This window comes from Accipiter gentilis, chromosome 15 (assembly GCF_929443795.1).
Source record: "Accipiter gentilis chromosome 15, bAccGen1.1, whole genome shotgun sequence".
In the NCBI taxonomy this organism is placed as follows: domain Eukaryota; kingdom Metazoa; phylum Chordata; class Aves; order Accipitriformes; family Accipitridae; genus Astur; species Astur gentilis.
Window position 1 is genome coordinate 26142836 of NC_064894.1, and position 15826 is coordinate 26158661.

Consider the following 15826-nt stretch of genomic DNA (forward strand, 5'->3'; position numbering starts at 1 on the left):
AGCTCCCCTTTGCCCACTCGTGTCCCCGGTCCCCCCGCGCAAGCCCACACCGCCCCCCCCCCGGGAGCGCCGGCTGGGAATTAGCCTGCAAAAGGGCCAAATCATCCCGTTTGCTTCAAAATACCTATGTACGCACGCGTGCGTGTCAACATATAGTAACACAGATAGGGCCTGCCGACTTCGGGGGGGGCTCGCAGGCGATGCTCGGGGCTGCGTGGGTTTGGGGGGAGCCCCCCGTTTCCCCGGTCCGGCATCCCCAGAGCAGCGGTGGGTGGGAGAAGCAGCACCCGGGGAGCGGAGGGGAGGGGGCGGCGGGGCCGAGCCGGCCCCTCGGCCCACGGCAGGAGGAGGAGGAGGAGGAGGAGGAGGAGGAGGAAGAAGAGGAGGAGGAGACACCCCGCGCTGCAGCCCAATGGGAATAGTGGCGCTTCCCTTTCTCCCGTTTCCTTTCTCCACCCCCAGCCCCGGGCCGGGGAGGCGGCAGAGCTGCAGCCTCGGCCGCCGGCGGGGGCCAGGGGCAGCCCCGCACGGCCCCTTCTCCGCCTCCGTCCAACACCTGCGGGGGGAGAGGGATGCCGGGGGGCGGCCGCCCCCCTCCGCCGGAGCGAGAGCTGGTCCCGGGGCCGCCCCGGCGAGGAGGAGGAGAAGAAGGAGAGAAAGGAGCAGGAGGGAAGTGGGGAAGTTGTGCCATGCCCGCCCCGCCGAGAGCCGGAGCCGTGGGCCCCGCCGGGGGGGCGCGGGTCGCCCCCTCGTTGCTGCTCTCGCTGCTGCTGGGAGCCTCGGCCCCGCTCTGGCTGCGGGCGGAGAAGCTGGGTGAGTCCGGGGAGGGGGTCCGGCATGCACGGCTGCCCCCCCCCTTCCCCGCCACGGGTGGGGTGGGGGTCCGGCCCACGCTGGGGGGGGGGATCCCCGCCGCCCTCGCCTTGTTGCTCTGCGGGAGCGTCGCCTGAGCTGCTCTCCGGGCTGTATATAGTTGACCTGGTTAATCCTCGCCGGGTTTATCCCCGTGTCTGAGTAGCCGCGAGATTAAAGCGGTAACCGGCTCTTACGGTAAAATGTACGTCCTACGGCTTTCTCGATCTCGTCGCTCATTAGGACTTTAAACAAATAAAGCGGGGAGAGGAGGGCTCCGGCGGGTCGCGGGAGGGAGGCGGGGAGCGGCGCTGCCGCCCGGTTCCCGCTGCCGCCCGGTTCCCGGTTCATCAGCCCCGGCGGGAGCCCCGGGCGCGGCGGCCGGCGCCGGGTCCCCGGCAGCAGCTCCTCTGCTCCGGCCGGGACCGGGACCGGGACCGGCAGCCCCTTGTCCCGGTACAGGCAGGTCTCTGCTCGCCTTACTGCCTGGCTGAGAAACGCCTTTACTTCTGCCGGGACAAAGTTTCGTAGGGATGGCGAGGGGAGCTCGCAAGTGCTTTTGTGATGAGGGCGGTTTGGAGAAAGGAGGGGTCCGGCTGCTCTTCTCCTTACGCCACACGGTTCCTGTGTGAATTACAAGGACGGCTGACCTCTCCTACCGAGGAGTTGCAACCTTTTGGCTGTGGCGTTGCGTGGCCCGGTGCATCCATCTTAGAAGGGTTCACTGACAGCTACGGGTAAAATAGTTAATGCTGGAAATGAAGCGTCCTAAATGAGCCTGACAACACGTTCAGGTAAATTAATAGTCGCCGTATTAATGCTCCAGCTTGGCTGCAAATTCCAGAACCCGGCGCCGTGCAGTAGCGTTGCATCCGGGCTGTGGTACTAAAAACTTTGGCTGATTTATACCTGGTTTTCCCATAACTTCCTATTAATGGAGGTCTCTGATACGGATCTCCACAGAAGGGAGAATTTGGTATGACTTGCGTCACCTTTCCACTTGCCAGCTTCATGCCGGCTTCGCTATTCTGTCCTCAGTATGTTTCCCTGTTTTGAGACTCCAACTTGATATGTTCCAGGAAACATGTATGTAGCAAAGAAAAAAATATTCCCTCAATCCCCCCTTTTCATCAGTGTTTTGGCGGCATTTTTTATTTGTTTCCTCTTTCACCGGTGTTTGTCTCGCACATGGTGATATTGAGGAGAAAGTCATTTGGAGAGTCAGATAGAAATATAAGTTTGCTGGGGTTTCTGGAGGTTTTGGTGCATATAGTGTTGCTATGCACTAAGTATGAATCCTACCCCTTGTCTGTAGTCCCAAATTCATTGGTAAAACCACTTAAGTTGTATTCATGCTAAAAATGTTTCTACTATCAAACCAGCAGCGTGGAAACACGAGTAACGTTTTGCCTGGTTCCCTTTGGACCAAACTCAAATTTACAAGGTAGTCTGTCCAGTGTCTAGAAAGCAGGACAGGTTTTGACCCCTGTCTTTCCTTTCTCCTCAGGGGGGCAGTTATTCTATTTGTTTGTTTATTGATATTACCCTATAAATTAGGGGCTAAGTGTTCTGAAGGCGAACCAGTGGAGAAAGGAGATAAGGATAAGTGGATACCAACTTCCTGTTACACAAGCTTCTTGACTTGATTTAAAAGTTGTAATGGAGCACGAGAAGTGCCAGAGTAAATCAGGCTTGAGTTTCAGCTAATTCCATGTCTTGTCACCTCTGGTGTCTCCCACCAGCTGGTTTAAAGAAAGATGTGCTGGTTTAAAGAAAGATGTGCTGGTTTAAATATATTGATTTAAAAATACTCGTTTTTAAAAATAAAGTAGTACATTTTTCTGGCTTCTTATGAGCTGGCTGCGCAACCTGCTTTTTTCGTGACCAGCTCATCTTCCTCTTCATTTTTTCCTGAGGAATACTACAGAACAAGGGTGAAGTTGCTCTTGTAGCTTCTGTTCTCTTATTTAAGTTTTAAGTTCAGGAAAGGCTCCTTTGTTTACTGTGGCTTGGTTACTTCATAGCATGGCTTGTATCTGAGTGTGACTCCAAAGCCCAGGTGTCAGCTCTTTTTCTGCTCTTAAAAGTGCTAAGTGTGTGTGTTGTCCAAGGACCTCTAGGAAGCATGGGATTTTGTTGTTCATAGAATGATGATAGGAAAGGCTGAGAGTTTAGGGAACTGATTTTAATTAAAACATATTTATAAGCTTAGTGAGTCTCACCTGGGGACAAATATCACATCTATGACTGTCTATGAGTAATAAATAGCTTTGGGATTTATAATAAAAGCTTCTTCTTTTCCCTTTTTATTCTGGTATACGCTGATCTTAACTTCTTTCGTGGTTTTGGTTGCCATTTCTTTGCTGGCAACTGCAAAATATACCTTGTTCCCCGCCTGCCAGCCTCACGCAGCTGTGCTTGACCTGGTATCTCTTCTCAAAATCTCCGTCCAGTGGCTCAAACCCAAGGCAGAAGGGAGGCAAAGCAGAACACATTATCTTTGCCTTTCACCGTTCCCTGGTTTTTCTTCTGGTCTCGTTGAGCAAGACCTTGAACCATGTAATTGTGGGCAGCAGAAATCAGAGTTGAATCTGAGTCTGTCTTCTCAGAGTTTTGAGTCATCTTCTATTATGTTTCTGGCCAGTAGGACTTAAAACTGACCTGAGCGTTGGTTGCTTGTAAGAAGGCATAAGAGGAATGGGGATTTTGCCCTATTAAGAACAAAATTTAAGCCATTGCTCTTGCTGTAAGGTAAATGAAATGCGAATCACTTCAAACGAAGCGCAGCAATGAAACGCGTTCATGTGGGATTTGCAGATCAGCATCCGAACGTGAACTTTGCTTGCAGTGTTCCTGGGTCTGTTGAGTTGCGCCCAATACCCAGTCGGAAGAATTGAAGGTTAGTAGACTTTTAAACATTTTGAGGCAAGGCTGTTATTTAATGCGACAACGGCATATGCAGTAATTATGAGAGATTATGCTTGTTCTCAGGGGCTTGTACAAAACCCGTACTGAAGAATATTGGTGTGATCATGCTAATCCACTTTGCATGCCCATTTCCAGCAGTTTGAAATGCAGATAGAGATGAATCTATCTTGTAAACCACCACCACCCCCTCCCCGGTTTCTGAATATAAGTGATTGGTAAATTTTCAGTTTGTTTGCGTTTTGTCCTTATGTCTGCTTCCTTCCTTGGCTCTCTCTATCTTGCCTTGTGAATGCTGACTGGAATCGCTAAAGAGGGAGGCAACGGTTTTCCGGCTGCAGTTCATAAGCAATGCGTGTACCCAGCACATGAAAACTGCAATGTTTTCAGGCACACAGGCTTTGCTATAAATAGCTCTAAGCCCTTTATATGTACTTCTCTTTAGGTTATCAGGGGACATATTTCAAGCAGAATCAGAGACAGGGAGGCCAGAGAGAGTCTCGCTGACAAAGGAGGGAGAAAAAGATGCCCTGGGAAAGTTGTTACCTGCACATGCACGTAACATGCATGGCTGTTGAATCATATTTCATGCAAATTATTTGTTGATTTGCATATGCAAAAATACAGTCATTTGTATTTATCAAAACCATGTCACCTTTAGTCCACTTCAGCTACATGTGAAGCACAGTAATAATTTGAAAAACACCAACTTTGAGGATGCTTACGTGGCTGTAGAGATGCCTAAAGTATCTTCTCAAAGCCATTTTAGGTACCAGAAGTAGTATAGTTTTGAAAGCCCGTCTGAGCTAACACACCACGCTGAGAAGCGTGGTCCTGAGTGGTGGCGGGCGCTGAAGTCCTCAGCAGAGACACCGCTGTAGTCTGGGGCCGGCTGTATCGATTCAGATGCTCTCCTGTGGCATGTACTCGTCAACACATGGGTTTGCACCATCTGCTAAGAATAAAACAAGCCAGACAAAATCAAAATAAAATCCTTCTGACTGGATTTAGTGGAATGGCGTTGGATCCCAACTATCTGCAATAAAAAAAAGTTAATAGCAGCGCGTAAGAATGAGCACACAACTTCCCCAAAAGGTTTAATTAGCATTACAACTGGGAGTAGGAAACTTCAAACTGGGACAATCTAATAGCGAAGTTTAAATAAAAAAAGGGTAGTGGTTTGACTTGTTTTAAGAGTATATAGATATCTTCATTTATGCTTTCAGAATAAATTACAAACTATCTAATTAAACAGATTTCTTTGCCTGTGAAAATCGTGTGAGTGCTGAAGCCACATTTTTGAGGTTGGCTGGATGCTTGCACGTAGAGAGGCTGCCAGTAGTTATGGTTAGGATTGTTGATCCTGTATATAATTAAGCCTGGGAGCTGAGAGTGTCATGAGGAGGAAACGTTTTGGTCTTTCATTCCCTCTCTCCCCGTCTCTTCTTCCGACGTAGCCAGCACTTGCCTCTCTGGAGTTTCCTTCCGAGATGCGGAGGCTTAGTGTGGTGGTGGTGGCACTTTCCCGTTCTCCCTGTGCGGGATTTCCAGTCCCAATGAGACCTTACTCATTATTCCCATTCCCTCGACGGGATGGGTTGCTGTCTGGTGTCGGCAGCTCCCCACGGGCAGAGGGAAGGACGAGCGTGCCCAGGCCGTCCTCTCTTCGCCCACCTCCAAAGAGCTTCAGCAAAGGTGGGTTTGAGCGCCATGAAGAGGGACAGGAGAATAAATGGAGAAACCAGAGCAGGGCAAGGCTGGAAATCCAGACCCAAGGCCACCGCGGAGACCGGGATCTTCATTTTGATATTTAGTATCACAAATTTAGGCTCAAACTGCTACTGTAATGACAACAATGTTCATCAGGCATTCAGTCATCAGGCATTCAGTCATCAGGCATTCAGTAAAGCTCTAAAACGTTGTTTCTTCCCTCAGCTGCTGCAGAAACCTTGTTTCCATCACAGTTTTAATCTGTGATGTTTGTTTCTGGCACCTCCACCACAAATTGTTCAATGATATTGGATTTCAGTCTAACACTTTGACATTAAAGTTGAAGTCATGTTGATGTCATCTTCCAGATGTTCATGTCTACTGAATAAAAATTGTGTTTATTTGTTTTATTTCAAATTACAAAAACACATGGGGAATGCTGGATGCGATCCCTCATGCTATACAAAGGCCCGTGTGTCCTGTCAGAAATCAAACAAAACTTTTCTTCATGGTGTGGTAGGAGAGACCTCAAAACACTGGAAACATAGGTGGATTTCTTCACCCGTCTGAACAGAATGGCTTTGTTACGTGCCTGAGCCTTGTTTTTGCAGCTGCAGTAGCTGCGCAGAAGGGAGATGTGCGGCATCTGCCCAAAACTACTTGTATTTTGCTCTGGTGCCACACCAGTTCTGCGTTGGTGAGTTGCTTTGACTTGATAGTCAGTTACGCCTCCTTTGTAAAATGGGCTTGTACCAGAAAAAGTCCATTTTGTCCTCCAGGTATGAAAAAAAAAAAAAAAAATATATTTTAACCTGTAAAATAAATTCAAGGATCCTGTGGGCGCCCCTTGGCTGGGAGGCTTTGGCAGCAAAGTCCATGTCTAACACGGGAGCTGTTGCCCTCCCTGTTGTCTCTGCTTGCTCCCAAGGCCAGGGGTTTGTATCATCCCACCTTTCTCGTGTCAGGACGGTACGGGGGCATTGAAGTTGAAATGCCTGGGAGCTGAAGGCTTTAAACCAGAATTTCAGTACATAAGCTGTAATATGAAGTGTTGTGCCATGTGCGATGAGTACTCGGGTAGTTGTAAGTGATAGCATTTTCAAACCCAAGAAGGACTTGGCGCTTGCTGATCTATTGGTATTTTGTCACAGACAGAGGAGATGTAGTTAAACTCATAGTCGTTAAAACAGGTATCTGAGAACGTACTGATTTTCAGCAAGTGCTAATGCTTGTGTTTTGAAAATGAATCTGCTATTTTTTTAGATGGAAGTCAGTCCCCGTGTTCTCTAGGTGGAAAGCAAAATAATATTCTATCAAAATAAATTGAGCAGTTACACTGAGGTATTCACTCTTGAGATGAGTGAAAAACTGTTCAGACCTTTCTGCTGTACCCTCTTTCAAAACTTGAGAGTATGATCGTTTGGTACTACTGCTAATCAAAAGATCCAGTCAAACAAAATGAAATTATGGAGTTTCAGTATAAGCAGTATACACAGGGTGGCATAAACCATTTTCTTTTGTGCTATTTTTCCACATTCATTTGCAAATAACTTTTATGCAGTTTCATATTATTGTGTTCACAGAAGACACAGAAATGATGCTGTGGATCGTATACAGCACCACAACCAACGCTATAGTACTTAAGTAACATTGTGGCTGATTTCCTTTCTATTTTTTAAATTTAGAATATCTTTCACAGCAACTGTATGTAGCCACAATGAACCAGAGAGATCACAAGATTTCCTGGTTCATGGAGCCTCCGAGCATACTGCTCTGCTTAATACCGTGATGACGAGTATCGGGCAGGTTGGTCGCGTGAGAATACTGAGAAAAGGCATTTCTTGCTTTGAGTGCTTCAGGTCAGAAGCCTGATGTAGGTCTTCGGCTGTATCTTTATCTTAGTTCAGTTGATTTTTACTTCCATTTCTACTGGAATTGTAAGGAACCACTTGTTATTAGAGCGCAATAACCGTGAAGGAAATAGCTAGTTTCCTAGAAGTTGAGTTGACTGAGTCAAAAGGCAAACCAGACAATTGTGTCTTGCTAATAAATGGCAATTATTGTTTCCATCACAAACCAATTAATTTTCTCTTGAGATATTTGTTAATTTATACCTTGGGGTAATGGAGGGGCGGAGGGGTGTTGCATAATTTGCCTTGAGAAAAGTGGCGTGCTTTCTGTTGTCCTTTCTCACTAACAAATCACATATTCCACCTAGGCATACAGGCAAAAAAGGTGACCGTGGGATTTTTCAAGTAAGCCGGGACAGGTTTGATTTAAAGAAAAAAGACCACCCTTCATCATTGATAACTGTCAGTCTTGCCTGACTTGTATCACACTAACAAGGGAATTACATGTTAAAAAAAGGGGTGGTGGTGGTTTCATTCTATCATGTTCAGCCATTTCCTCTTACCCAAATTAAAGCTGTTTTGAAATCTTGCCTTCCCACCTGCTACTGTAACTGGAACAGCTCTGCTTCAGCCTCTCCTTACCCTGGTGTCTCTGAATTTCCTGTCCCTGTGGGTTTGTCAGTCCCTAGCACTGCTGTGAATATTCCTATTCCTGTGCAACCCAATATTCGAGTCTGGCCCTGAGCTTGCAGCATATGTTTCCCACACAGTCCAAATTCGGTGCAATATACTGTAAGTTAATCTCCAGTAAAGCATAGCAAAGAGAAAAACCTGGGGAAAAAAACAGATGGAGAAAGTAGAGCAAACAATTTGCATATATATATGATATGTCTCTCAGTTAAGATTAGCATTTCCTACTTCGCCTGAAAAACCCTTAATAAAAATCCAACTGCGTGTTTGCCCCGAATCAGCAGAATCCGAGGAGATGCCCTAATGGCACGATGTCCCCCCAGGCCCGCGTGGGAGGGGGGTCCGTCTCCCGCTGTGGTCCCACGTCCCTGCCACACTGCTGGGATGCTGTGGTCAGAGGGACAGGGAAGAAACCTCCGTCTGTAGGGTATTTGTTCCCCGTAAACTTTATAGCGCTGAAGCTTCACCAGGGTCCTGAGTTACTCTGCGTGGGGGGCTGCTGGAGGAGCATGACCATCTTCCCATTCATTTACCGTCCTTCGAGGTTCCTTCTGAGCACGCAGTTACGACAAGTGGTTGGGAATGGACTTCTCGGCGCCTTCTCGGCACTTGAGGTGCATAATGTGGACGTGTATCTTAAAGTAGGCGGGTATTTGTCAGAAAACAAAAAATCAACTTCCCTTTTGCAAAAACGGGACCCTGCACTTAAGAGTCCTTTGAAATTTCCATACAAGTGTGGCTCCGTTCTCATACCTATTTTGAAAAACACACAGACCAATAAAACGTTGAGGTGGTCGATCGCAGCAATACGCCACCTCCATAAAAGAAAAGCATTGACAAATATGAAATGCAGCTATGCAGGAAATAAATAAATAAATTTTAAATTACAAATCTCTTTTGTTGCAGCAGTTAAAAAGGCATAGAAGTTTTCTCACACCCACAAGCTCGAGAGTGCTGTATTTAGAGTGCTGAAAAGCAAATTCCAGTGCTAACGCTCGCTTCTCTGGAGGACTACATTTGGGTATACTGCCTAAGTCCTGGAAGCAGTGACTAAAACATACTTATTTTTGACATGTACTCCGGTACTGTCTGTCTTTCACAGATTGTGATGGAACCAGATAGTGATCCTGAAAAGCAAAGGCAAACCTATTTTTTTACTATTTACGTATTGAATAGAAACAAAGCAAGAAAAGAATGATGCATAGCATTTTTGTGTAAACCTTATCCCTTACATGTTGCAGGATCTTCTTCTTTACAGAATGCAGCAATTTCTAATCCTGTTTCCTCATAAATAATTCATAGGAAAGGGACTACCAGGCTGTAGCTGCTGTTCTCTCCTTTTGGCACTGTGATTTCTATGGTAATCTGAATTGTCTTGTCACTGAGGTCTCATGTGCAAACGTAGCCAGGTAGCGTTAGGTTTCATCCTGACACAAGTCCCTAAGATGTATATGCAGATGAGATGGTTGCTCTCCAGAAAGTTATTTGATTAAGCAGCAAAATTAATCAAGGCTTTATGGATACAGTGAGACTGAAAGAGATTCAGTGTGTGAGTTTCTGGTTCACACTTGTGTTAGTTTAAGTAAGACCTACTCTACTACTCGTCAAGTTTGCAAACCTGAATGCTGAGTGTGAAGTTCCCTCTTCAGTGGAACATGGCTTCCTATTGACGGAAGAATTTGCTTATAAGGAGATTCCTGCTTTCTTTTGACACTGTAGCAGCTAAATAAATAAAATCTCAGATCTCGCTAGGTTTTTGTCTTTGCAAACTTCCGCAAAGGCGGGAGGTTTTTGGGGTAGGAAAGGCTGCCCGGGGTGGTTGTGGCAATCCAGCAAAGTCACTGCCACGTAGGTTAGCACAGCTGGAAAGATTTCCCCAGCTACTGGCATATGGCTGTGCCTGCAATTGCTAAAAAAACTCTTTAACTTTGAAAAATGGCAGTACGGTTGTAAGCTACTTTGCTAGATAAGGCACTTAGAATGGTTGTCAGGGATTTTTTTCTATACTTGATGATGGCGATCCAACTGGTTACCAAAATAACTTCCTATATGCCTGAAGCAGAGCATCTCCTGAGGCTGACTGCAGGGAAAACCCTGAGGAAAGCCAGCCCCCAGTCACAGCCCAAACGGCTGGGGGTGAGATCGCAGCTGGGCGCATGGTGGGAATTTGTGATTTATGGAACCACTGCGGAACCAATTGGAGATCATTTGCTGCTTTCTCATTCCTGCTTTAAGAGGGACATTACAGTAAATAATGTCTGTGAAGGGGAGGGAAAAACACGCTGTGGTTTGTTTGACCTCCTTCTCCTTTTGCATCCCTTTGAAGTCGGTAAGTAAATAATTTGGGCAACGAAATCAGCACTTCACAATGTTCCTTTGTTTCTTCTGCTGCTCTACCTTCCCTTCCTGCTCTCCGCCCTCCTCCCAGCTACTGCTTGGTTAGCTTGGGCAGCAGAATGGGTGTCCTGAGGGACTGCAGCAGCACAGGGGTTAAAATGTTTCCTGGGAACCTAATGGAGTCAAACAAATTAAAATGCAATTCGAAGAAAAAATTACACGCTATTTGTTTTTCCTTTTGCAGTAGGGCCTACTGCGAAGTGGGGGACTTCTTCCCTTGAAAAGATGTTAATACTAATTTAAAGGCCGTGGAATATTGCAGTCACTGTTTTTTTCAGATGATTATAGACTTGACTTAATTCTCAGTGGTTTCTTTCATTATTTGAAAATTGGTTTTGCTGTATCCACAAAATATTGTGAAGAATGTAAAGCTGGACTTCCGAAAAAACTGCTGGGGATTTATATATTTCGTTAGATGCAGGGCTCAGCCAGCTGCTCAGCTGGTGTAAACGGCATCTGCCCTGAAATTGGTGGTTTGTGAAATCCCCAAATGTGTGGTCACCCCACCCCCCCCCCACGGTGCCTGTGGCTCTGGGTCCTCGCACCGCTGTGGAGGAGGACTGGGAGCACTTGCCTGCCCAGCGATGCCTCAGGCCCGTGATGTTGCCCTTCGTTTTTGTTACCTGCCTGAGCCCACTGCCAGAAAAAGCACAGAGGTCTGACATCTTCCATCGCTCGCTGGAGAAGCGAGGGGTTTAGGTCCCAGTCGTGTGGTAGTCTTTCTCTTCCCTTAAAATGGCGCAGTAAAGAGCTGATGCTCTTGACCCGCATTTGGCAGCGGAGAGGTTAGAGATGAAGAGCTTTATTCTGGATTTTACTCCATCACCTCACAAAGCAGCAAAGGTACAAACCCATGATGGAGGTCAGAATAGCTGTATGTAAAACTAATGTATTTTTGGACCACACCAGTAGATTTGGATGGCGCCTGGCAAAAAAAACTTGCTTTTTTTCCTGATCTTTTCTCCTATCCCACATGAGTAGGGAGGGCACAGGTTTAACTGGAAAGAGTTGATTTCTTTTTTAGATACTTATCTGTTCTTATGCATAACTTGAATCCTCTTTCAAACCCGGGCAGAGAACTTCTTGACTCAGTTATTATTGTATCTTTTAATAAGCTGGAGTTATTACTTCAGGGAAAGCAACGTGGAAGATGAGAGGAATCTCATTTCTCCTCATGGGGCTTCTCGTCAGAGCTCGCAAAGCCGTACCCTTGACTCGGAGGCGTTTTCTTTGCTTTGGCTGTGTCCATTTGCAGCTGTGGCTCTTCAGAAAATGCTGATTTTTGGCTGAATCCGAGCTTTAAGTATACAAAATCAGTTTTCTGCTCTCTCCTCTCGAGGGAAGGAGTGGGAAGAAAGGCGGACAGGCCGGCAGCCCCCCGCCGGCCCTGCACCCTGGCCTCCACACGGGATAGCGGAGGAGCACTCCTTGTCCCAAGCATCCCCGTGAAGACGGGCATGCAAAAGGGTGTCAAACTGGGAGAGATGAGGCGGAGAGGGAAATAAAGTTGTTTTGGTGGTCTTTGTCCTGGTGGGAAGAGATCGACAGCCGAGGGGCAGCGGGAGTCTGTAGCCAGAGAGGCCGGGGGAGAGATGCTGGTGCCTGACGGGGCTCATGCAGCGGGGTGGAAGAGGCTGTGTGCATGAGCTTGCCTAGGTATAACGCGTATTTAGCACTGGAGTAAGTCCAAGTCCATTATTAATTGCTTAGTGAGGGTGAATCAGAAGGATCAAAAAGGCAGCTGTTTGCTGCCAGGATATTGTAGCAATGCATTTGAAAACGCACTTTGAAATCATGCTATGTAACCGTTTTGTAGTATAAACATGTTTCGTGAAAGGTGCAGCACGTGGAAATTTCTTATAGCAGTTATTTGAAAAAACTGTAGCCTCTTCCCTACCTCAGAGGGCGATGTGCCGAGCGCGTGGATGAAGGTGCTGTGCACATCCACTTGGGAACGTAAGGGGTGGAAAAGCCCGGGGAGCGGAGGAGAGAGAGGCCAGGGCTCGGCTCGTACAGTGGGCTTGGGAAGAGACGGGAGGAGGGAGTCAGCCTAGACAGGTGATTTTGGGTGACAGGAGGGTACCTGAAAGAACCAGCTTTATTTTTGGAGATCTCTAACTCTGCTGCTTCTGGGACGACCACCGTTCTGCTAAAGCCACAGTATCTGTCAGGGGTTGTGTCCAGGGCAGCTCACGGTGTGGGGCTGGAGCTTGTTCGTGGGCATCGATTTCATCACCTACATCCTTCCTGGGCAGGCTAGATCCTGGAGGAGGCCCTCCTGCCCAGGAGCCAGCAGCCGTGGTAAGACCCAGCCGAGATGCAGCTGCTTGGAGATGCTCCGTCACCTTTTCCCACGCACATCCATCGTGCACGTGTCTGAGGATGGGAAATGGTGCTACCTGGCACCTCCTCTCGCCCTCTCTGCAGGGACACGCACCGATGTCTTCTGGCAGGGTCCCGGGTTTGGTTTGATGTGCCAGCACTGCTCTCGGCGAGAGAGGGCAAGGTGCAAGCGGTGTGCCCGCTGCTGCGGCAGAAGGTGTTGGTCGCGGTTCTCGCTTCTTGGGGAGTTATTTCCATTGTCTGCCGTAGGAGACTATTTTTATCTGCGGTAAACAGCCTTAATTCCAACGCTGTGTGATCTTTGGTACAACCTGCGCGTAGGCCAACAGGCAGGCGCCCGCCATCCAGAGACCACGATCTTGATCTTGATTCAAATGCCCGTGGGAACTCGGTTTACAAAGCATGTTTGATGTGCTTTTAGTAACTCCTGGTGCTGAGGAGAGAGATTATTAAATCTAAGCATGTTTAGACTTTCTGGCTGATGAATACCTTGTGCTTAAATATTTTGCTTTGCCCTCGTCCAGTGAGAAGTGATGAAACCTGGATGTCGGAGGCAAGGCTGCCGGCTTCTTGCCAAATGGGAAGATAGAAAACAGTTCTCAGAAGTAACGCTAAGTGAAAATTTAGTGTTAGCAAGAAATCCTGTGTCGAACTGACTGGTTGGATACACATATTTCCAGCCAGAAGAGCTGTGCCTATAGAAAAGAGTGTGATGTCAGGTATTTAAACCATAGTTTTCATAAGGACAACCAGTTGTGTTTTAAACTCCAATGTATTTGAGGTTTGGCCAATACATTTCTGCTGAAAATCAAAATTTCACATGGAAAATAATGAGAAGAACAGAACTGATGGTAGTATTGTTCCCATTTTTCATTTGAAAATGTGAACAGGGGTATGTTCTGAATTCCTTGCAATTTGCCTCCATTTCTGAGCCTTTGGTATATAGTCGGGTTATATTTGTAAGTTTTTTACTACATTTAGTCATTAAATCTCTCTTTGAATGAATTATTTGATCCTGAGTTTTATTCTACCTTCCCTTTATACATTCAGACTCCTTCCCTAGGATGCATTTTCCAGCAAATCTCAGTGTAAGATTTTTCTTTGCTCTGGTAATCTTGCTGAGAAACTAAAAATTTAGAGCTCCAGTCAGGCTTCTCTGTAAGAAGAAATAGTTACTAGGACTTGGTCTGGCTTTTCGGACATAGCTTTGGTTCGTGCAGCAAACCAGCTTTTGTCATGACCTTTTCCTCTGAGGCAGGCAGGCAGAACAGAGGCAGCAAGGGACGTTGCAGGTCTAGGGTGATGCTGTGCTTGCCTCTCATTAGGAGTCTTTGAACGACCATGCTCCACCAGTGAAAAGTGGGAAAATAGCATTTATGCTTTCTTAGCTCCAAAGATGTTCTGGTGTTAATACATTTCAACGCTGACTCAAAGGCAGATTTTAAAAAAAGGAGTTTCCCTGGGAACAAGACCTCGTATAACCTTGACAGAGGAGGATGGCAGGCTGACGTCTCTGGTGCACAGTTTTGCCCGTACACTTTCTGCAGAAATACAATACTCTCTGACCTGGACAGTTGTCAGGGTCTTACCATGATAGCAATGTCTTTTTGGTTTTTTGAGGAGAGTTTTGTACCACAAAGGATCCTTGGCATTGTACCGAGGTGACGCAGGCCAGAACATAGCCCAGCGAGATGAAGGCTATGTGAACGCTAGACTTTTCATTTTAAGGAGTCCATCCCCATGACATTTTGTTGTGGTTATGTAACTTTCCCCCTTGTTTTCCCTTTTCTTTCCCAATAAGGATAAGTTGCAAACCAAGCTCCAGGTTGTAGTTACTTTATTTTCATCAGCCCAGCTAAAGTAAATGCTTACAGTTAAAAACATGTAGTTTAAATTAAAGGCCACAGGCGGTTCTTTTTTACTACACAGCAGTCAGCTACACAGGCAGCAAGGCTGTCCTGTGTCCTGCTGCAAGTGATCTGGTTTTACACTGCCTGGACCTCTGCAGACCCCTCTCTGGTTTCAGAAAGTTGATAGCTCATGTACTGTATTGCTCCTTATATTTTTATTCCTGCTGCAGAAAGTTTCCATTAAAAGACGATTTGCCCAAGAGGCCAGTTTGCCTTTCATCTTGAGTATTTTCCTATGCATTCTGAAATCAATAGTGCTTGGATAGAAAACGTGAACAACAGATGTTTTTTAAAGCATGTGAACAAGGAGATCTGAAAAAACATATTTAATATGTTTTACGGTGATATGATTTTGGATCTATGTCTCCTATTCACCTCTATTCCAAGCATGAACTTGTGACAAAATTAAATAGCAGGCAACAAAGCTAGTAATAATGATAAAGCTTCAAAATAAATGCTGCTGCTTGTGAAAAAGTGGTTGAGTGAGTTGGATGAAATGGCAGTGTAATTATATAGTAACAAGTCAAAGTTTGATAGCTTGGAGCTTATCTTTGCACAGCATGCCACTTTTCCCCCAGTCCCCGGTATGGCACGTTTCTTTATCAACACTTCATTTCTAGTTGTTCATTTTAAAATAATCTTATCAAACCTTAAGTGTGTTTCTCCTAGTGATTGTGGAAGGAATTTCAGACAGTAATTAAAATGCACAGACCAAAACAGTTTAACCAAAACATCCCCAAAAGTAAAATTTGGGGTAGTTAATGTGAACATTGTGAATTCCCAGCTCCGCAGGATTCTTTATTTTATTCACGCTTCTAGGACTAGCTGCGGTTTTGCAGTGGTAACGGATAACAGTACACAAGACTCCGATGTAAAGAGTGCCTGTGCCCTAACTGACCAAAAACTGAGGACTGCCTGTTATATGCACATACATGTGGCACTGGTTCCACTGTTGGAATGGTTTCCATTATTTGGAAGATTCAGCAGAATGAAATGGCTTAAGCTTTAATATACAAATTTTAAGTTACTAGGACACTTTTAAATAGTTCAGTAAAAATTGCTTCCTTTAGTAGTCAAGGTCTCTTATCTGATACCTGCTTCCTTCCCCTCCGTGGATGCTTCCTGTTTTCCATGTCAGTCCCCACATCC

The 15826-nt window shown here is 46.2% G+C and overlaps 1 protein-coding gene across 1 annotated transcript in view; it reads left to right on the forward strand.

Moving 5' to 3' along the window:
* The first annotated feature begins 444 nt into the window (after nucleotides 1-444).
* The window catches only part of DCBLD1 (discoidin, CUB and LCCL domain containing 1), a 49016-nt gene continuing 33634 nt past the window's right edge, over nucleotides 445-15826 (forward strand). Inside the window, exon 1 of the mRNA XM_049818025.1 lies at nucleotides 445-813. Within this exon, the coding sequence (XP_049673982.1) occupies nucleotides 573-813 (241 nt within the window). The 5' untranslated portion in view covers nucleotides 445-572. The remainder of the gene's footprint in view (nucleotides 814-15826) is intronic.